The sequence below is a fragment of the Xenopus laevis genome, chromosome 3L, assembly GCF_017654675.1.
Source record: "Xenopus laevis strain J_2021 chromosome 3L, Xenopus_laevis_v10.1, whole genome shotgun sequence".
Taxonomy (NCBI): Eukaryota; Metazoa; Chordata; class Amphibia; order Anura; family Pipidae; genus Xenopus; species Xenopus laevis.
Window position 1 is genome coordinate 157,520,846 of NC_054375.1, and position 23,062 is coordinate 157,543,907.

The following is a 23,062-nucleotide window of genomic DNA, read 5'->3' on the forward strand; positions in this document are numbered from 1 at the left end:
GCCGCTCCTCCGCTCCAGAACCCGGAAGTGCTGCAGAACGTAGAATCTACGTTCTGTGGCATTTCAAGTTACTTTTCCACAGAACGTAGATTCTACGTTCTGTGGCACTTAAAGGGGTAATTATAATGACCTTGTTTAAGTTTTATATGTTCATGTTTCACAGTTAAAACTATTTTATGTGAGACTATTGATATAGATTGTGTAAGTTTCTACGTGGTTTCTCTGTCAGGTTTTGATGTTCTGGTTAGAGTCCATGGCCTGATATATTTGGATACCTAATTTATGTTAGCTAGGAGGACACAAAATCCAGAGCATTTATCCTGGGATAAAGGATAAAGGTCCCTGTATACCATAGTTACACAATACTAATAATAATAATGGAATAGTTCGCTTTTTAGAAGACGCTAAAAAAAATGCATGATAATAGGACTTATTCTGTGAATTCTTGGGTGCACTCAGAGCCCCTCTTTCTGAAAAAAAAATATATTCAAATGTAAGTAAACAGGCCACCTGTTTACTTACATTTAGATATAATTTTTTTCACAAATCAAATTTTTCTCTAAGGGGCAGATTTATCAAGGGTCGAAGTGAATTTGAGGGAATTTTCTAAGTAAAAAAATTAGAAGTAATTTTTTGGATACTTTGACCATCGAATAGGATACTACGACTTTGAATTTACTTTGAATTCGATTTGAAGTAAAATAGTTCAAATATTCGATAATCAAAGTACTGTCTCTTTAAAAAAGCTTCGACTTCAATAATTCGCCAAATTAAACCTGCCGAAGTGCTATGTTAGCCTATGGGGACCTTCTAGAGCATTTTTCTAAGTTTTTGGAAGTCGAAGTAAAATAGTTCGATCGTACAATAAAATCGTTTCAATCGCTTGATTCGAAGGATTTAATCGTTTGATCGAATGATTTTACTTCGACCACAGAATACCCAAATTCGATTAAAAAAGTTCAAATTCGATATTCAAATTCAAAGTATTTAAATTGATAAATCTGCCCCTATGAGTTAAATTTTTTTTAACTTCTCTAAAACTCAAAAAAAAAAACACAAAAAAGTCTAACACAAAAAGTCAGTAAGTAAAGGTAGTTGAAGTCCTATAGAGCTGTGCTGATCTTATTGGACATTTTTTACCCATTTAGACTTTAAGAAGTTTTTTCATTTGTATTTTTTATATTCAGATATTTTTAAAATGACGTGACATTCATGGTTTTAGAGAAAATTAGTTTATTTATGGTTTCAAAAACCTATAAAACCACTAAAATTATAATGTTAATAAACTGGCCTCCTCTTATTGCTATGTTTCACTGATCTTTTGTTTACTGACTCTCCTGCCTGAATCTGACTATTCTAATTGCTGCTTGCTCTGACCTGTCCCTGAAAAGAGGCTATTTCACCCCTTGGATACTGTGTATAGTTTATCAGCTGGCCTCAACTCCACTTCCAATCTGGTCTCAACTCCAACTCAAGTACAAGCAGAGTGGCCTTTGAGTAAAGTATTTAGCAATGTGTGGACTTTTTGCCCTAAGCTATGTTAGCACTGAGGTTGGACCCAGCAATGAGTTCTGAGTTTATGTAGTTGGACCCACTACCCACATTTTTTTAAAAATGAATCAGTTAATAGTGCTGCTCCAGCAGAATACTGCACTGAAATTAATTTCTCAAAAGAGCAAACAGATTTTTTTTGTATTCAATTTTGAAATCTGACATGGGGCTAGACATATTATCAATTTCCCTGCTGTCCCAAGTCATGTGACTTGTGCTCTGATAAACTTCAATCACTCTTTACTGCTGTACTGCAAGTTAGAGTGATATCACCCCCCCTCCCTTTTTCACCCCAGCAGCCAAACAAAAGAACAATGGGAAGGTAACCAGATAGCAGCTCCCTAACACAAGATAACAGCTGCCTGGTAGATCTAAGAACAACACTCAATAGTAAAAACCCATGTCCCACTGAGACACATTCAGTTACATTGAAAAGGAAAAACAGCAGCCTGCCAGAAAGCATTTCTCTTCTAAAGTGCAGGCACAAGTCACATGACCAGTTGCAGCTGGGAAATTGACAAAATGTCTAGCCCCATGTCAGATTTTAAAATTGAATATAAAAAAAATCTGTTTGCTCTTTTGAGAAATGGATTTCAGTGCAGAATTCTGATGGAGTAGCACCATTAACTGATGTGTTTTGAAAAAAACATGTTTTCCGATGACAGGATCCCTTTAAGAGTTGGTTCAGTGTACTTTCTTGTTAAATGTGCCTTGATATGTTGCCTCCCGTAAAAATGCAAATGTTGACCTGAATCTGTATTAGATTAACAAAATCTGTTCATAATTTTATACATATAATGAAGTTTTGCACTTTGCATGGTTCCCTTAATCTTCCTTGTTCTTGTGTATGCTTGGTCTTTACGGTGTGGTCATGTGAAGGTTGAGCTCTACTTGAAACAAATAATATAAGTCTTCTGAAGAGCATCTACAATTCAAACGTTTAAGGTAGATATTCTAGTTTATTTTCCCTGGTTTAATTTGGTAGACAATATATTGGATGGAGCTGGGCACGGCCCTGGCTGTCATGTCACATATTGGTACTAATGATCAAAAGAAAGGTAAATGAAGGACTGCAAAGAATGTGTTTAGGCATCAAGTTTGAAGGAAATATCTTACATCTAGTTTTTTTTTGGAAGGGGGGGGGATTTGCTGTGTCCTGTGCAGCTTTAGCAAGGCAGAAGATAACTTCTATACCAGTCAAGTAAAAGGTTATGTTTTATTATTACAAAGAAAAAGGAAATCTTTTAAAAACATTTAAATTATTTCATTAAAATTGAATTATGAGAGATGGGCTTCCTGTAATTTGTAGCTTTCCAGATAATGGGTTCCTGGATAAGGGCTCCTATACCTGTACATGGAGAGGCAGATAATTTGACTAGGGAATAGTCCAAATTTGAATTCGAGTTTTCGGGTCCATCCTATTCACCCGAATTTTAAAAAAAATTAGATTTTTTTAAATACATTTCGATCTGCATTTTTTTCTAATTTTGAGGTTATGGGAGTTTTAAATAACTCCATATACTCGAAATTCGGCCCTTGAGAAATCTGCCCCTAAGTGTAATTTTCATGAGGTAATTGTCAATGCTAGAACTGATGCTAGAGTCAATAAAGATCTGAAAAAATAACTCATCTAATCAGAATAAACAATTATATGACGATATTTTCATTAAAAACTTATGCATTTTGTTGTGAACTAAAAGGTGAGGTTAAATCACTCAGTCTGTGATGATGATAAATGTACAGGATTTTGTGTGAAGCCTTTACTGTTATTTGGTTTACTCTATGGGACCTATTATGCCAACCTCAATAGAGACCATCAGATTTCTCCATAGAATTAATGGTTGTGTGAGTTAATCCATCCTGTAAATATAAAAGGAGACACATTTAACACCTCTCAATCAGCATATGGTGTCATTGTGATAGGAGCAAATCAGGTCAGTATATTTTTTCCAGATCTTCTCTTTATGGGAGATGATTCATAGGAAGAACTGTCTAGGGCTGAACTTGCTAACATTTTCTGCATGTTAAAAGCTAAAGCAGTTAACTTGCCATTTAACAACAAGATAATCTCACCCACAAAGCAGGACAGGACTGCTGTTTCACAATGAGTATCAAAAAGAGACGTGCATACAATGTGGAAGTCAATTTGTTGGCCAAAAATAAGAAGGCTTAAAGGAACTCATAAGGTAACACGTCTCAGACATTAAATCAAAAAAAGGAAACTAATGTGATGAAACCCTTTTCAGATGTTGATCCACAATTGTTGTGTTTCTTTTTGGTATTGTGCCTTAAAGTTCATTTCTGGTTGAAATGTTTTCTAGCCATAAAGAAAAACCCATGCAGCTGTTGTTTAAAAATGTCAAATAAAGACTGTAAATAAAGTATGTATGTATTTTTAGAATTATATCCTGCTTGTTGGACTTTTTGGAATGCCAACTTGAATTTTATTATTGATGGTATTTCAATCCCCTTAGGTGAAGCTTTGGGGCTTTGCAGCCAACCCCAACATTTCTACTAGTGAGTTTTCTGCTTTACTGCTTACACTTGTGCCTACACAAGGTAAGTGGTCAGAACAGGCAGATTTTAATGGGGGGCCACACAAGGGGAGCGCTACTCGCCGCCAGTTAGACAGCACTGCTGTACATGCAAAATGTTGTTTCTTTGAAACAGATGTTTTGATTTCCATTGCAGGTTGCTGTCTGTTCTGGTCTGGATAAGAAAAATATTGCAAACTTTGCTTAAATATTTCTAAAAAATAGAAAGGACCAGTATTTTTCTGATTCCAGGCTGTTGCTTATTATTGGGCACAAAATAGATTGGATACATTGGACTAGAAAAAAAGAAAAACCCTTCTAGAAAGGAGCAGGATTCCAGAGTATATAAAAGGAAACTGCTTGTAATCTCCAACAGGAACCAGAAAGACCAAGAAAATAATGTTGGTAGAATTACACAGCCTCAAAACTATAGCTGCTTTGTCACTGCTGAAACTTTAGCTGTGTTTCTGAGCGTTCAGACCACACAAGGAAAAATATTTCTCCAGATTGGCTTTGTTTGTTTTGAATCTGTATAGATTCAAACAAGGTATAGTCTCCCTTCCATCCAATTGGAGGTCAATGGCAACTTACTGTGTAATAAGGTTTCAGCATAAAACAGCTCTGCATCTCTTGCACAACCTCTTTGTATAAAAAATAAACTTTTGCAGGCTAAAAAAAAAACTTTAATATCTTTTCACTACTAATTTAGTTCACAAAACATGGCCCCTACTATAGTACCCAATTTACTTGACTATGGTACTGAAATTCAATCTTCCATGTACTCCAGAACCACATACCTGCCCATCTGACCAATACGTGTCATTCCATAGAATTGGATAGATTGGTTATGGTGTATTTGTCTGAGTATGGTGGAATTGTAAATCATTGGTGGAGTAAATACTAAATAAATGTGTTGATGTCATCAAAATCAGGGTTTTATACCTGAAACGTGTCGGGCATTTGATGCACAGTAGTTACTCATGTTTTTAATGTTTTAATGAACAATAAACTTAATTAGCTTAAGAGAAGAAGTGTGGCCTGTTTTCCCATTTTGTTCCTTTTGACTGGTGTCATGGTGTTGGAGCTCTGTGCTGGATTGGCGAGTACCCCACTCCTTTGGTTTCCTCCCAATATACACAAAAATAATGCTGTGGGAGAGTCTGAGCAGTTATTTTTTTAATGTATCTGGTTTCTATCAAGTAAATACTGAACACTAATTCCAGATTCAGCCATTATCTTAGTGGACTCCTATTCTATAGAGAATAACAATTAATAATTAGTGCCATAAATCCATCATCTTTTTATATTGTGCTATGTGGGGAGGGGGGGATGGAAAAAAAGTCACTAGTCCTATTTAAGCATATTAGCTCAGGGTACAATACTGACCAAATCAATTGTGTCTACAATTTAAAAAACATTAATTGCTGTTGTTTTTAATTCTGATAATTTCAGTTTCAGACTGGATGAGTCAGAAAACAAGAAATGACCAGAACCCATTAGTATATTGATCATTTTACATAGTCAGAGCAAAGAATTTCTAGAATATAATTCATAGAATTATTAAAATAGTTACCAAGAAATATAGTGAGGAAATGCAACGTTTGACATGTTCCAAGAGTAAATAATAACAAGCAACAATATATATATAAAATTCCAAACAAAGGATTCTCGTTACTTTTAACTGGACTAGGGGTCAGCTGAGAGTAGAATTCTATGAAAACTCCTCCCAGGCAAGGAAATGCAAATGAACAATCATTCAGTGGTTACTGAAATTTTCCTTTTGGGATTTCAGCACCTCAGCAATTTCAAGATCCTGGTGTTTTCTTTGATTCTTTTGATTCACATATTGACCATCTATGAAAATTCCCTTGTCATCGTATTGGTAACAATTAGCCAAGATCTTCATTCTCCCATGTTCTTCTTTCTCCAACAACTCTCCTTATCTGATCTCCTGCAGTCCATGGTTATTGTTCCCATCCTGCTCAGAACTATCATGAATGAAGGAGCTAAAATATCCCTTATTGGCTGTATTGCACAACTTTATTTCTTTGGTATAACTGAAGTTTTACAGAGTTTCCTTCTAACTGTGATGTCCTATGACAGATATCTGGCCATCTGCAATCCTCTGCGTTATTGTTCGATAATGAACCACAGATATTGTGTTAAATTAATTGTTATGTCATGGCTGCTTGCCCTTAGTTTTACACCAGTTAGTGTGGTTTCTGCAGCTAAACAAGAGTTCTGCAACCAAAATACCATCAACCATTTCTTCTGTGATTATTTTCCTCTACTGGAACTTTCCTGCTCAGACACCTTCTTGACACAGATATTGGCAATCACTGTTTCTGTCCCCTCGATTCTTTTCCCTTTCTTGGTCATCATTGGATCCTATATCTGTATTGCCCATGAAATCCTAAAGATAACGTCCAATATTGGGAGACAAAAAGCCTTCTCCACCTGCAGCTCCCACTTGGCTGTGGTCTCCATCTTTTATGGAACTCTCATTGGTATTTATGTGGTTCCCACAAGAAATCAATCACAAACCATTAAAAAAGTAATTTCCCTTTTATATACAGTAGTGACACCTTTTATTAATCCAATTATTTACAGCTTGAAAAGTGCAGATATGAAAAATGCCCTTAAAAATATAACAAAATAAAAACCGAACCAGGAACCAATATCCTGAGCAACATTTGGCCCCTAAGAGAACAATTCTTGCATGCATTTTCAATTACTGTACCTCTTATGAAAAGTATTCTGGATACCATAAAAAAATACCTGCTGAGACATGTGGCTAAGACAAGTTACACACTCTAACTGGAGCTATGCTTTATCAAATTAGTTAAAATGATGAAGGTGAGCTACATTCTTGCTAATATATGTTTTTACAACTTCCATATAAAGCTCTTCACAGTGCATTGAAATTTGATGTGTCCCAGCACAGACTATCTTAATCCCCCAAACTCCTTGTTAAAATGTATTGGAGGCCAAGTGGCCCAGCATCCCAACTAAAGAAAGAGACTGCAGTGACTTTGGCAGAGGGTTGATGTCAGGTATCATGGCGAGTCTGAAGGTATGAGCCTCCCCCACGCTTTCCACTGAGCTGCGCCCTGAAAATTGGTACAGGACGGTCCCAGATAAGGAATAGCAGGAGTGCCAAGTGAGCCCCCAGAATAACAGTTCGTAATAAGGACTCAGCACTTATCTGCAGTCGAAGAGATGAAGTCAGGGACAGGCCGGGTCATACACAGAGAATGATCAGGAAGCAGGTGCCAATTGAGGAAAATCCAGCTGAGTAGTCAGGTAAGCCAAGGTCGAGATCAGGAATAACACACACAGGAATCCAGGGATAATCAGAAGAATAGTCAGGAACAAGCCGTAGTCGTAATCAGAATAATCATCAGTAGTAAATACGTTTAGTGTCAGTAGAGACGATCACCTCGCATTGAGCCTAGGCCTGAGCGACCTTTTAACCCCAGGACGCACGTTTGCGTCAGAACACTCGCCTGCGTCTGGACGCGTGCCTGCGCAAGAACGTGCGTGCGCATTAGAACATGCGCCCGCGCTAGCAACAGGCGCTGGCTTGGGGACGTCGGCCAGAGGAGACGTCGGTTCAACCTGAACCTGACCTGCTGGGACCTGACAGTTGATTTACAAGATAAGTATGTTAAGCATTACAGAGACAAAGACCTAGGAACAGCAGATGAGATTTAAACAAGTAAAACCTGCCTAGCTGCCTTTATTCCACTGCTAACTCTGTTTGCTTGATTTTATGAAGATCATATTCAGCACTTTTGCAATTTACATTTTTTTAGTAGCTTCTGAGATTTATAGACTGATAATTCTAGCTCATTGGGGGTAAGAACTGTTTGTTTAAGAGTTGTCACCTTTACAAAAATCTTTTTGTATAGTAATTCGTAAGAATAAATGTTCCCCCAAGTTGTCAGTGAGCCACATCACAGAATTCCTAAACTGTTATTTCAGGTAATGGCAACAGCTGTTGATTCAGCCCTGAGAAAGAGCCCACCATACTTTACCATATTGATGGGCGAATTTATTAGTCAGGCGAATTTATTAGTCCTGTGATTCACCGCTGGTGAATAAATTTGCAAAACTACTGCGAAATATCTACAGCGTCAAAAAAAATGGACGCCGGCGTCTGTTTTTTTGGACGCCGTCACATTTTCGCCAGCGAATCTGTGCCGGCGTCCAAAAAACGGACGCCGGCATCCAAAAAACGGACGCCGGCGTCAAAAACGAGAATTTTTTTGCCGTTTTGAATTTTTCAGCGAAGCGCCCCAAATTAGCCCATCCCTATTTACTGCCTAAATGACTGGGTCACAAATTACCATCTCCAGTTGATCAGTTATACTTAGTTATTTGCATAAAGAGATCTTTGCTAAACAATCCTGGATGTGATGTCACCTGTCTGAGAGCTGATATGTGCCCATAACCTGGTGTGAATTCAAGGGTGGCTTCCTTTTCCTTGTCAATAACATCCTTGTTTAATTCCTTGTGCATAAAAGAGGCATTTTGAAAGTTATATTGTGGTCTCTTTTCCAGTTCTACTGTTACTAGCTCCCTTTTTACAGTCACTTCTGTCAATCATATTACGTTTTTAAGCTAAGTTTGTGGACTTTCTTTGGATCTATAATGCTGTTATAAAGTTCTCTTATATTTTTACTTCTTTAATCCTAGTATTGTGAACTTAAAAGAACAGCATTAAGATTTCCCTTTTTATTAATTTACTATGTATTATCCTGGGATTGTGTAATAAAGCTGATTGTATTTGAATGCCTCCAATGTTTCATTAAACGTCAATGTCCAATGTCCAAAGTCGATGTCCAATGTCCTTTGATAGGAGTAGATAAATGAAGATATAAATATCAGGTGTGTGACTTGACAGTAATTGAACACCATTATTAAATTACATCACTGTACCTGTAAAAATATTTATAATCATTTTCAGAGTTATGATGAATTCTCCATTCAAGTGATCGCTGTGTAAGAGGGTTTTTATGGCCTTTCATATTCTCTACTTGAGGTCTCTAATTTAGGATTCACTGCTACATTAAAATCTTCTACCAGAAAAGAGGGATTTCTCTCTACAGACAGCACTCCAAATTCTTGATTAAAATTTGCCTTTATTCCATCTTAGGGCAGCATATGTATGCAACGTTTCGAGTGGCACTCCACTCTTTATCAAGCATAAAAACACACCATTTTGGCACATGACCTTATATAGCATGGGGAATACTGACCCCTAGCTGTCATCACAGGTTATATTATTTAATTTTCTAAAGTTTACAATTCAAATATAGCGGAACATATATATATATATATAATATATGGCATTCAGAATCCAGAACATCAAAGTATAGGCTTTAACATAATACATATTATTTAACTCCATGACATGGTTATAAAAACCACTTATCTGGGTATCCATATGTCCAACAGATATTATCATATAATCTTGCAAATAAATTGTTTATGTGCCAACCTATAAAACATAAAACCAGTATAAAAATTAAAAACATTACTTAAATAAGAATGGATATAGATCGTATTCATGATTGAGACCATGCGGGGACATAGTTCCTAATTTACGTATCCATTGAGCTTCTCTCAGCAATAGCTCCCTATCACGGTCTCCCCCAAGTCTCATTTCTGATACTGAATCTAAAACTTGAAATCGTAATTGACTAATGGTGTGACCACTGTCATTGAAATGCCTAGCAACCGGTTGGTTCAACTTGTTTCTAATTGCAGACTTATGTTCCGTTACTCTGTTTCTAACACTGCGAATAGTTTTTCCTACATATGTTTTCCCACATGGGCACTTTATGCTGTAAACTACATACGTGGATTCACAAGTATAAAAACCTTTAAAGGGGATCCGTGTACCTTTCAGAGGGTGGTATACATGGGGACCTTTCAGTACATTACTACAATGGCTACAACCATAAGAGGGAAAAGTTCCCATTTTTTGTGGTTTTAAAGTCGTCTGGGTATATCTTACTGCTGGACCCAAATCGGCTCTTACTAATTTCCCTCCTATCGTATCTGCCCTTGTATATGACATTACTGGTGGGGAATTGAAGGAGTTTTTTTCTGGTAAATTTCTAGCGAATAGGCCCCATTCTTTTCTCAATATCTTTGAGATTTCCTGAGTGGGGAAATCTCAAATATATTGAGAAAAGAATGGGAGTTTGGTCAAACTTTTTTTATTGGCACAATTAATATAAATTTGGATTTTAGTAAACACCCCCTTAATATCAGGCTTAAGTCTGGTTGGCCATTTGTTTAAGAGGGCCTTTGATATTGGCATAATTCCTATTACAACAATTTTCCAGGTCATCCATGTGATTTTGTAGTTGGTATAGATAATTGACAAAGGTCATTATAGACAGAGAGCAGGGGATCTTTTTCCACAAAGAAAATCACAGGACAGGAGGCTGACACTTTACATAATTACATTGCTATTTTGTCTTAACAAAGATAGATAGATAGATAGATAGATAGATAGATAGATAGATAGATAGATAGATAGATAGATAGATAGATTACTTTGATGGAGAGATAATTAATAGAAAGTCAAACTAAATGAACTGTTGATCCAGAGATCACTGTAAACCTACCTGTTCAAGAACAAGCTTTATGGGCTTGGTCATTAATAAAAATTCACATCACAATCTCACTTACCAGGGTATTCCCTAATCTCACTGCCTTCACTGTAGTAGACCCATTTGCTCTTCTTTAAATTAAAGCTCAGTTTCTCTAGTCTAAAGACCCACTGCTATCTGTCTATAATGCCCTGTAATGTACTTGTAAAGTGTAATTATGTTCCCTCCCAAACGCCTTTTCTCCAAAGAAGATTGCCCCAACTTTGTTAATTGAATATTGTGGAAGAATTAAACTATGAGAAAAGACTAATAAGGTTTTGGGTTGTTTTTTATTGAGAAATACACTTGTGAAAGAACATCATAAATCTTTACCAGTTTAGTTGCATGTATCTGCATTGTGCACCAGGGCCGGAACTAGGGGTAGGCAGAAGAGGCACCTGCCTAGGGCGCAACGAAAGGGGGGCGCTGGGCAGGTACCAGTCTTCTGCCTACCCCTAGTCCATGTTTGCGCTCCCTCTCCATTCCGTACCAACTCTCTCCCCCCTCCCCTCCAGCTTTTTCCCCTCTCTCTCCCCTGCCCTCCCTCTCCCTTGCCGAGATCACCTCTTCGGTTTTTACCATCCCCTTTGTCGCTCTGCGCATGTGTGCGCACGCTGGATGGGGGGGTACACGCATGGAGAGAAGCGCACACACAGAGAGGAGCGCGCACGCACATGCACACTAGCACGGAGGGGAGCGCAGTGGCTGGCTGGGTCGCCTAGGGCGCCCAGTCAGCTTGGTCCAGCACTGTTCTGCACTTTGGACTTGAGGAAGAGAACTTTCACACAAAGCAAAGCAAATTGTTCTTCACAATGAGATCAGCAAGGCTGTGGAATACCCTGCCTGGTGATGTCTGATGCTGATGAACGATATTTAACTTCTGCACAGCCATTATATCCAAAGTTATAGCGATCTTAATGGCTACAGTTTGTTATATATATATATAGATTGATAAACGCTCGAACTCAAATCCAGTCTTTGTCCGTTGTGGGTGCAGAGTCAAAATTAGTTATACAAAGTTTTACAAGGGCCCGCACTCCAGTCTTAGTGAAAGTGTGAATTTTTATTCATACTCGTGCATCCAACGTTTCGACTGGCATAATCCTTTATCAAGGATAAAATACAAGTGTTACCAGTGCTTACTTATACACATAGCCCTTCCCATTTCAAAAGATGGCGCCAACATGACGTCATGTGTGTCCAATCAAACCTCATCCAATCGATTGATAGTGCTACTCCAGCAGAATTCTGCACTGAAATCCATTTCTCAAAAGAGCAAACAGATTTTTTTATATTCAATTTTGAAATCTGACATGGGGCTAGACATTTTGTCAATTTCCCAGCTGACCCTGGTCATGTGACTTGTGCCTGCACTTTAGGAGAGAAATGCTTTCTGGCAGGCTATTGTTTTTCCTTCTCAATGTAACTGAATGTGTCACAGTGGGACATGGATTTTACTATTGAGTGTTGTTCTTAGATCTACCAGGCAGCTGTTATCTTGTGTTAGGGAGCTGCTATCTGGTTACCTTCCCAATGTTCTGTTGTTAGGCTGCTGGGGGGGAAAGGGAGGGGGTGATATCACTCCAACTTGCAGTACAGCAGTAAAGAGTGATTGAAGCTTATCAGAGCAAAAGTCACATGACTTGGTGCAGCTGGGTGATTGACAATATGTCTAGCCCCATGTCAGATTTCAGAATTGAATATAAAAAATCTGTTTGCTCTTTTGAGAAATGAATTTCAGTGCAGAATTCTGCTGCAGCAGCACTATTAACTGTTAAATTATTTTCCTATGACAGTATCCCTTTAAACATTTAGGGGCCGATTCACTAATTTCGTGTGAAGGATTCAAAGTAAAAAAACTTTGAATTTCGAGGTGTTTTTTGGGCTACTTCGACCATCGAATGGGCTACTTCGACCTTCGACTACGACTTCGACTTTGAATCGAAGGATTAGAAGTAAAAATCGTTCGACTATTCGACCATTCGATAATCGAAGTACTGTCTCTTTAAAAAAACTTTGACCCCCTAGTTCACCATCTAAAACCTACCAAACTCAATGTTAGCCAATGGGGAAGGTCCCCATAGGCTTTCCTAAATTTTTTTGATCGAAGGATACAGTATTTGACAATATAGACAACCATGGTGGTGGTACATGTCATTCGTTGCATAATTGCGTATTTTTTACCAGTGTGGTAAACTGGTACCCAATATTAGACTGCTGCACATTATGCAACCGTTACATTTGAACACACCTGGGCGCTGCACTAGAAAGTGCTGATGTTGGGGCTTACTATATTTAGCTACAGGATCTGAGGGGCTTAGGTTCTCTTTCAGACTCCTGCCTCTCTTGTAGCTGAATTTGGGCCTAGGGGGTAGCTTTTTAGTCAAGGTCTCATCACTGGAGACCAAAGGCCAGTGTCTCAACACACATTGGCGCTTCCTTTTGCATTCTATTTCACATTGGCATTTATAACTTGCTGCTTCCCATAACGGCTCACGTAATACATATCAGAACACCCGTTATCTGGTACCTCTTGCTCCTGTTTCAATAGCACTTCATCCCTGTCCAGCTCAAGGGCCCATTTCATTATATCATGTGTCAATTTATAGGGGCAGCCTCTTTCTAGGAATTTTTTGGGCATTATGGTTAGGTCTTGTCTTTTCACTGTTAATGCGAACCAACCTTAACAACTGGGACTTAGGGAGTGAGTCTAACAGATGTCTTGGGTGGTTGCTGTGGTAGTGTAGAATTTTATTCCTATATGTGGGTTTGACATAAATACATGAGTTCAGCTTACCATCATTCTTGTAAATTTTTACATCGAGAAATTCATTACTGTCGGTATATTTCAGGGTAAACCTTACTGGACTGTCAAATGCATTCAATTGTTGCACAAATTTTACAATGTCATCAGCTGAACCACACCATAGGAAGAAGACTAGCTGATGCCAGATTTCCTCCATCCGTTGTCATGGATACCACATAGCTTTTTAAAATCTTTTAATTCATTTGGGTCTCGAAGTAATAGAAGGGGTGGGGAAGATAAAAACTTCAACCAGTGCTCGGTTCACTACCTCTTCCTTCTCTGATACTAAATTCTCTGGAGCCTGTGGATTTGTGTTTTTTTAGACTAATAAAGCTCTTCGCTTAGATTAAAATCTGAGACCACAGTCCCGGGTACTCTGCCTTCTTTGTCTTTGTGGTGTCCCAGGGAAAGAAATAACTTAGGTAATAGATTTAGGACAACTCCACCTCCTCTTTTTTTCCAATTTCTGCCTTTAACCTTTGAACCTGAGCATTGTGTGTTTTTTAATATTTATCCCATTAATTGCGGTCATTTTTTTTAAATCGATTACCTAAATTTCAATTAATCATAAAGCACTGCTAAGCACTTTAAACTTAATGAATGAATTTTTAAGTTTGATTAAATTGATTGAATTTGAAATTAATTGCCAGAGCTACAATGAATTATTAAGCACTTCTAAGCACTTTAAACTTATGTAATTAATGTTTCAAGTTTTATGGGATGTGGGCATATTAATTATTCATTTGATAATACACTTCATTGGAAAGGATATAAATCATTGTGAAGTATAACTGATTCTAATGTGGACAATACCACTATACGGTTTTACTTTATTTAACTGAATGAACTGTATTGTACTGCACTTTAATCCTAATTAACTTAAGTGATAATTGAATTGGAGGCTAAAACAGTTAAATTATAGCACTGCACTTTATAATTTAAATTATCTGTGATTACTATTGGAAAATCAGTAGGATTGCACGTTAATATATCTATTGTACAATTATAAGGTAGTTGGAATAATTGAGATAAATGACTGCTGAGCGAGATTGAGTAAGCGGGGTACTTTTTCTTCTTTTTTATTATTGAATCAATCATCACTGACTTAGGTCAGACCTCTGCCTCAATCAAAGGATAAATATATCCTTGTTTGTTTTATTGACAATACTAATAATAATAATGGAATATTTCGCTTTTTAGAAGACGATAAAAACAATTCGTGATAATAGGGCTTATTCTGTGAATTCTTGGGTGCACTCAGAGCCCCCTCTTTGTGAAAAAAATGATATTCAAATGGAAGTAAACAGGACCCCTATTTACTTACATTTGGATATAATGTTTTCCACAATCCAAATTCTTCTCTAAAAGTTCAGGTTTAATTTTTTTCTAAAACTCAAAAAAATGTAGATATATAAAATGTAAAAACCACAAAAAAGTCTAACAAAAGAGTCAGTAAGTAAAAGTAGTTGCAGTCCAATAGAGCTGTGCTGATCTTATTGGACATTTATTTAGCCATTCAGACTAAGAATTCAGAATTCTTTTTGCTTATTGTCTAAAAAAAACTAAAATTTACTGAGGTTTTAGATTTTTGTATAACTATTTGAACCATTCAGTGCTTCTTTTATTTGTATTTTTTATATTCGGATATTTTTAAAATTACATGACATTCGTGGTTTTAGATAAAATGAGTTTATTTGTGGTTTCAAAAACCTATAAAACCACTAAAATTAGAATGTTAATAAAGGGCCTCCTCTTATTGCTATGTATCACTGATCTTTTGTTTACTGACTCTCCTGCCTGAATCTAACTATTCTAATTGCTGCTTGCTCTGACCTGTCCCAGGAATTGAGCTAAGAGGCTATTTCACCCATTGGATACTGTGTATAGTTTATCAGCTGGCCTCAACTCCACTTCCAATCTGGTCTCAACTCCAACTCAAATAAAAGCAGAGTGGCCTTTGAGTAAAGTGTTTAGCAATGTGTGGACTTTTTGCCCTATGCTATGTTAGCACTGAGGTTGGACCCAGCAATGAGTTCTGAGTTTATGTAGTTGGACCCACTACCCAGGTTAAGAGTTGGTTCAGTGTACTTTCTTGTTAAATGTGCCTTGATATGTTGCCTCCCTTAAAAATGCAAATGTTGTCCCGAATCTGTTTTAGATTAAAAAAATCTGCTCATAATTTTATACATATAATGAAGTTTTGCACTTTGCATGGTTCCCTTAATCTTCCTTGTTCTTGTGTATGCTTGGTCTTTATGGTGAAGGTTGAGCTCTACTTGAAACAAATAATATAAGTCCTTTGAAGAGCATCTACAATTTAAATGGTTTGTTTGTAGATATTCTAGTTTATTTTCCCTAGTTTAATTTGGTAGACAATATATTGGATGGAGCTGGGCACGGCCCTGGTTGTCATGTCACAAATTGGTAATAATGATCAAAAGAAAGTAAATGAAGGACTGCAAAGAATGCGTTTAGGCATCAAGTTTAAAGGAAATATCTTACATCTAGTTTTTTTTTGGGGGGGATTTGCTGTGTCCTGTGCAGCTTTAGCAAGGCAGAAGATAACGTCCATACCAGTCAAGTAAAAGGTTATGTTTTATTATTACAAAGAAAAAGGAAATCTTTTAAAAACATTTTAATTATTTCATTAAAATTGATTTATGAGAGATGGGCTTCCTGTATTTTGTAGCTTTCCAGATAATGAGTTCCTGGATAAGGGCTCCTATACCTGTACATCAAGAGGCAGATTTAGGAAGGGTCAAATTGAAAATTTGAATTTTTTATTATTTTTGACTAGGGAATAGTCCAAATTTGAATTTGAGTTTGCGGGTCCATCCTATTCACACGGATTTTTTAAAAAAATAGATTTTTTTAAAAACATTTCGATCAACATTTTTTTCTAATTTTGAAGTGTTTTAAATAACTCCCATAAACCTGAAATTCGACCCTTGAGAAATTTGCATGAGGTAATTGTCAATGCTAGAACTGATGCTAAAGTCAATAAAGATCTGAAAAAAATAACTCATCTAATCAGAATAAACAATTATATGAAGATATTTTCATTAAAAACTTATGCATTTTGTTGTGCAACATATAATCCTGTGAGAACTAAAAGGTGAGGTTAAATCACTCTATTTGGTTTACTCTATGGGACCTATTATGCCAACCTCAATAGAGTCCATCAGATTTCTCCATAGAATTAATGGTTGTGTGAGTTAATCCATCCTGTAAATATAAAAGGAGACACATTTAACACCTCTCAATCAGCACATGGTGTCATTGTGATAGGAGCAAATCAGGTCAGTACATTTTTGCCAGATCTTCTCTTTATGGGAGATGATTCATAGGAAGAACTGTCTAGGGCTGAACTTGCTAACATTTTCTGCATGTTAAAAGCTACAGCAGTTAACTTGCCATTTAACAATGAGATAATCTCACCCACAAAGCAGGACAGGACTGCTGTTTTACAATGAGTATCAAAAAGAGACGTGCGTACAATGTGGAATTCGATTTGTTGGCCAAAAATAAGAAGGCTTAAAGGAACGCATAAGGGAACATGTCTCAAACATTAAATCAAAAAAAGGAAACTAATATGATGAAACCCTCAGATGTTGATCCACAATTGTTGTGTTTCTTTTTGGTATTGTGCCTTAAAGTTAATTTCTGGTTGAAATGTTTTCTAGCCTTAAAGAAAACCCAAGCAGCTGTTGTTTAAAAATGTCAAATAAAGACTGTAAATAAAGTATGTATGTATTTTTAGAATTATATCCTGCTTGTTGGACTTTTTGGAATGCCAACTTGAATTTTATTATTGATGGTATTTCAATCCCCTTAGGTGAAGCTTTGGGGCTTTGCAGCCAACCCCAACATTTCTACTAGTGAGTTTTCTGCTTTACTGCTTACACTTGTGCCTAGACAAGGTAAGTGGTCAGAACAGGCAGATTTTAATGGGGGGCCACACAAGGGGAGCGCTACTCGCCGCCAGTTAGACAGCACTGCTGTACATGCAAAATGTTGTTTCTTTGTTTTGATTTCCATTGCACGTTTCTGTCTGTTCTGGTCTGGATAAGAAAAATATTGCAAACTTTGCTGAGATATTTCTAAAAAATTGAAAGGACCAGTATTTTTCTGATTCCAGGCTGTTGCTTATTATCGGGCACAAAATAGATTGGATACATTGGACTAGAAAAAAAGAAAAACCCTTCTAGAAAGGAGCAGAATTCCAAAGTGTATAAAAGGAAACTGCTTGTAATCTCCAACAGGAACCAGAAAGACCAAGAAAAGAATGTTGGCAGAATTACAAAGCCTCAAAATTGTACCTGCTTTGTCACTGCTGAAACTTTAGCTGTATTTCTGAGCGTTCAGACCACACAAGGAAAAATATTTCTCCAGGCTTTAGCCTCCCTTTCATCCAATTGGAGGTCAATGGCAACTTACTGTGTAATAAGACATCAGGTTTCAGCATGAAACAGCTCTGAATCTCTTGCACAACCACTTTGTATAAAAAAATAAACTTTTGCAGGCAAAAAAATAAACTTTTGCAGGCTAAAAAAAAAACTTTTATATCTTTTCACTACTAATTTAGTTCACAAAACATGGCACCTAATATAGTACCAATTTACTTGAATAAAAATATTTTGGCATTCTATAGGTACTGAAATTCAATCGTCCATGTACTCCAGAACCACATACCTGCCCATCTGACCAATACGTGTCATTCCATAGAAACCTCCTTTGGTTTCCTCACAAAAATAATGTTGTGGGAGAGTCTGAGCAGGTATTTTTTTAAAGTATCTGGTTTAATACTGAGCACTAATTCCAGATTCATCCATTATCTTTATGGACTCCTATTCTATAGAGAATAATAATTAATAATTAGTGCCATCAATCCATTATCTTTTTATATTGTACTATGGGGGGGGAGGATGGAAAAAAAGTCACTAGTCCTATTTAAGCCTATTAGCTCAGGGTACAATACTGACCAAATCAATAAAACATCAATGTGTCTAAAAACATTAATTGCTGTTGTTTTTAATTCTGATAATTTCAGTTTCAGACTGGATGGTCCAGAAAAGAAGAAATGACAAGAACCCATAAGTATATTGATAATTTTACATAGTCAGAGCAAGGAATTACCTAATAATATCAACATAATTTCAAGAATATAGAATTATAAAAATAGTGACCAAGAAATATAGTGAGGAAATGCAACGTTTGACATGTTCCAAGAGTATATAATAACAAGCAACAATATATATATAAAATTCCAAACGAAGGATTCTCGTTACTTTTAACTGGACTAGGGGTCAGCAGAGAGTAGAATTCTATGAAAACTCCTCCCAGGCAAGGAAATGCAAATGAACAATCATTCAGTGGTTACTGAAATTTCTCTTTTGGGATTTCAGCACCTCAGCAATTTCAAGATCCTGGTGTTTTCTGTAATTCTTTTGATTCACCATCTGACCATCTATGAAAATTCCCTTGTCATAGTATTGGTAACAATTAGCCAAATTCTTCATTCTCTCATGTTCTTCTTTCTCCAACAACTCTCCTTATCTGATCTACTGGAGTCCATGCTTATAGTTCCGACCCTGCTCAGAACTTTGATAAATGAAGGAGCTAAAATATCCCTTATTGGCTGTTTTGCACAACTTTATTTCTTTGGTGTCACTGAAGTTTTACAGTGTTTCCTTCTAACTGTGATGTCCTATGACAGATATCTGGCCATCTGTAATCCTCTGTGTTATTCTTCAATAATGAACCACAGATTTTGTGTTACATTAATTGTCTTGTCATGGCTGCTTTCTATTTGTTTGATACCAGTTAGTGTGGTTTCTGCAGTTACACAAGAGTTCTGCAACCAAAATACCATCAATCATTTCCTCTGTGATTATTTTCCTCTTCTTGAACTTTCCTGCTCAGACACCTTCTTGGCACAGATATTGGCAATGACTGTTTCTGCCCCCGCAGTTCTTTTCCCTTTCTTGGTCATCATTGGATCCTATATCTGTATTGCCCGTGAAATCCTAAAAATAACATCCAATATCGGGAGACAAAAAGCCTTCTCCACCTGCAGCTCCCATCTGACGGTAGTCTCCATATTTTATGGAACTCTCATTGGTATTTATGTGGTTCCCACAAGAAATCAATCACAAACCATTAAAAAAGTAATTTCCCTTTTAAACACAGTAGTGACACCTTTTATTAATCCAATTATTTACAGCTTGAAAAGTGCAGATATGAAAAATGCCCTTAAAAATATAACTAAAAAAAAATAAGTAAAAACTGAACCAGGAACCAGAATCCTGAGCAACATTTGGCCCCTAAGAGAACAATTCTTGCATACATTTTCTATTACTGTACTTCTTATGAAAAGTATTCCTTGTTAAAATGTATTGAAGGCCAAGTGGCCCAGCATCCAACTAAAGAAAGAGACTGCAGTGACTTTGGCAGAGGGTTGATTTACAAGATAAGTCCTGTATGTCAAGCATTACAATGACAAAGACCTAGGACCTAGCCTAGTTTGCTTGATTTTATGAGGATCATATTCAGCACTTTTGCCATTTACATGTTTTTTTATTCATAGTGGCTTTTGAGATTTTTAGACTGATAATACTATATTATTGGGGTAAGAACTGTTTTTTTAAGAGTTGTCACCTTTACAAAAAGCTTTTTTTATTGTAATTTGTAAGAATAAATGTTCCCCCAAGTTGTCAGTGAGCCAGATCACAGAATTCCTAAACTGTTACTTCAGGTAACGGCAACAGCTGTTGATTCAGCCCTTCTCAGCAAACTCTCTGAACTTTTCTAAAGCATGCTACTATCAGGAGCTCCAGGTAGTAAGTGTGGTGCCACATCCTAAATTGGAGGTGCCTGTGGTGTTGTTATAGTGAAATGCCGGAATGCGAGGTCATTGCATCATGGTTTGAATTGCCTCTGTCTGAACTCTGTTTCCTCCTTGCTCCCAACTTCAACCCTGGCATGGGCCGAGCAGACCTTAACAGTTTAATTGTACCATCTACCCTACAGAGGAAGCTTGTCAGACCTAGAAAAGACAGCATTTCTGTGGATTTTCAAGTTCTCCAGGCTCATACAGAAGTACTGAAGGTCCTACTCACACACATGCCTATTGCTTCTGTGGTATTTGCAAGCCCTTCAAGCACAGCTGTTTTCCACCTAATGTTGTAACCTTATATATGGCCACCCCACACTGCCATGTTTGTTCTCTTGCCTGAGTTTGTGAACCAGTACCTAATACAGTTTATGTTTCAACCTTCCCACTATGCTACTGTGGCATATGTCATCTCCATGTTGGAAGAACAAAAAGCCTTTCTCTTGACCTTTTGGACTGTCTTTGATGCTCATAGCCATGTAGCTGTAGTCTCCTCACATCTAATGGAGTTCAAATCTCAGTGCCTGTCAGTATGCGATTGAATTCCAGGCTTTAACTTTTAATACAGCACGGCATAATGATAACTTTGTAACATAGTAACATAATTTAGGTTGAAAAAAGACACATGTCTCTCAAGTTCAACCTTTTGACTTTTTAAATAACAGATCATCTTTGTATTGACAGGGTTATCTTATAAGTTAAAGGATAACCTTCCAGATCTTCCAGTTTATAACATGGACAATCGGCAGGTAAACAAAGATCTTGGCAATATTTGTAGTAGTAACAATGAATAGCCTATGAGGCAGGTATTCTGCTCAAAAGTAATTTATTTGCACAACATGTTTTGAGTTTTGCAACTCTTTGTCAAGTGTCAACTGGTTAAGTGCAGAAAGAAACTTTAAAGTGTACAACAGGATATGACATCACGGTATCCCATACTCTCAGTGCCACCTCCCCCTCTAATTGAAAAAGGCGCACATAGTCCAAAATTCATCCCATAGTCCAAAATAATCCAAAATAGAAAGCCATATATCCAAGGTGATAAGGTCCCTTTGGGTGTGGAAAGTGCTGTAACATAAAACACCATTCTGGTTAAGTAAGATTTTCAAGGTACTGTCACATCAACTTTTTGACCTACCAATTACTCGTTACTGACAAATTACGAAATTTACATAATAAATCAATGCCCATACTTTACCATTAGCCGTATTCAATATTTCATAAAGGGACTAGGGCAAGGATTCAAGATCTGTAAAGGTACAAAACAAATGTATGATTATTATATTCATAAAAAATATTTTACACTCCAATTTTTATTCAGACCTTTAGGTGTAACTGTGTCCAATTTTTTAATCCAAAACATCTCTCTTTGCTGAATCTTTTGGAGTAGAGTTCCACCTTTGTGTGGCGCTTTTACTACTTCCAATACTAGTCACTTAGTTGGGTTACATTGGGGCAAATTCACTAAGATGCGAAGTTGCGCCAGGCGCAACTTCGCCGCACTTCGCCGCACTTCGCCAGGCGTAGTTTCGCCAGCGGTTCGCAAATTCACTAAAATCCGAAGTTGCGCACAGGGGTAGCGTAAGGTTGCGGAGTTGCGCTAGCGTTGTTTCGCTATATAAAGCGAAGTTGCGCTAGCAAAGGCTAATTTGCATACGGCGCGAAATTCAAATTTCAATGGAGGAACACGTATCTGCACTACAAATGCCTAGAAAACCTTCACATCTGGAAATAAAATTTTTATTTTGCCCTACACATGTGCCCACTGTCTAGGTAAGTTGCCATGAGTCAGGAAATGTAGGGGGGAGGAAGGGGAGCCCCAAAAAATTTGCGATCTTTTTCAGCCTGTCAGCCATCATGTAGAAAACACGCCAGCGTTTTTTGGGACTTAGAAAAAATTTTGACTTTTTTTTAAACAATCCCTATCTACTCTATTGCGCTTCGCCAGGTCTGAGGTGGCGAAGGAAGTCTAGCATAAAAGGTAGCGTTCACTACACTGCGCAAGTTAGTGAATTTGCGTAGTTTCGTCGCTAGCGAAGATTCGCCTGGCGTAAGGTTTGCGAAGTAACACTAGCGAAACTACGCCAGCGTTCGTTAGTGAATTTGCGCAGTAGCGAAAATGCCAAACGCTAGCGAATTAACGCTAGCGTTCGGCGCTTCGCGCCTTAGTGAATTTGCCCCATTGTGCTTCATTTCAAAGAAGTGTCTAGATATAGATGTATCTGTGTGTGTGTATCTTTTTTATAGTTACGAATGTTACCACTGTGTTCTTTTATTCTGAATTTAACTTGTCTTTTGGTTTGTCCAATATAGGCCTTTCCGCATGGACATTTCAGGAGATACACAACATTAACAACATTATGTGTTTCACAAGTGGCATACTTATTAAAGGGATACTGTCATGGGAAAACAGATTTTTTGAAATCTGACATGGGGCTAGACATATTGGCAATTTCGAAGTACTATGGATATAGGTTCTTATTCCCTCTAGATCCTCCAAAATGACTTTGTAGTCTGACTTTCAAGAGGTTCGTAGAGTAGCCATCTCCACTGCAGTAACATGAAATATCACAGAAACCGGAGAGTCTTCAAAATGTGGGTTTATTTTATTACA

General features: G+C 37.2%; 2 protein-coding genes across 2 annotated transcripts; both read left to right on the forward strand.

Annotated features, from left to right (window-relative positions):
* Positions 1 to 5,823: 5,823 nt before the first annotated feature.
* LOC121401321 (olfactory receptor 11L1-like) lies at positions 5,824 to 6,744 on the forward strand. The gene has a single exon (XM_041585708.1). The coding sequence runs from the start codon at positions 5,824 to 5,826 to the stop codon at positions 6,742 to 6,744; it is 921 nt and encodes a 306-aa protein (XP_041441642.1).
* A 12,163-nt stretch (positions 6,745 to 18,907) lies between these two features.
* On the forward strand, positions 18,908 to 19,834 carry LOC121401322 (olfactory receptor 11L1-like). Its single transcript, XM_041585709.1, has one exon. It carries the CDS (start codon positions 18,908 to 18,910, stop codon positions 19,832 to 19,834), a length of 927 nt encoding a protein of 308 aa, XP_041441643.1.
* The last annotated feature ends 3,228 nt before the right edge of the window (positions 19,835 to 23,062 follow it).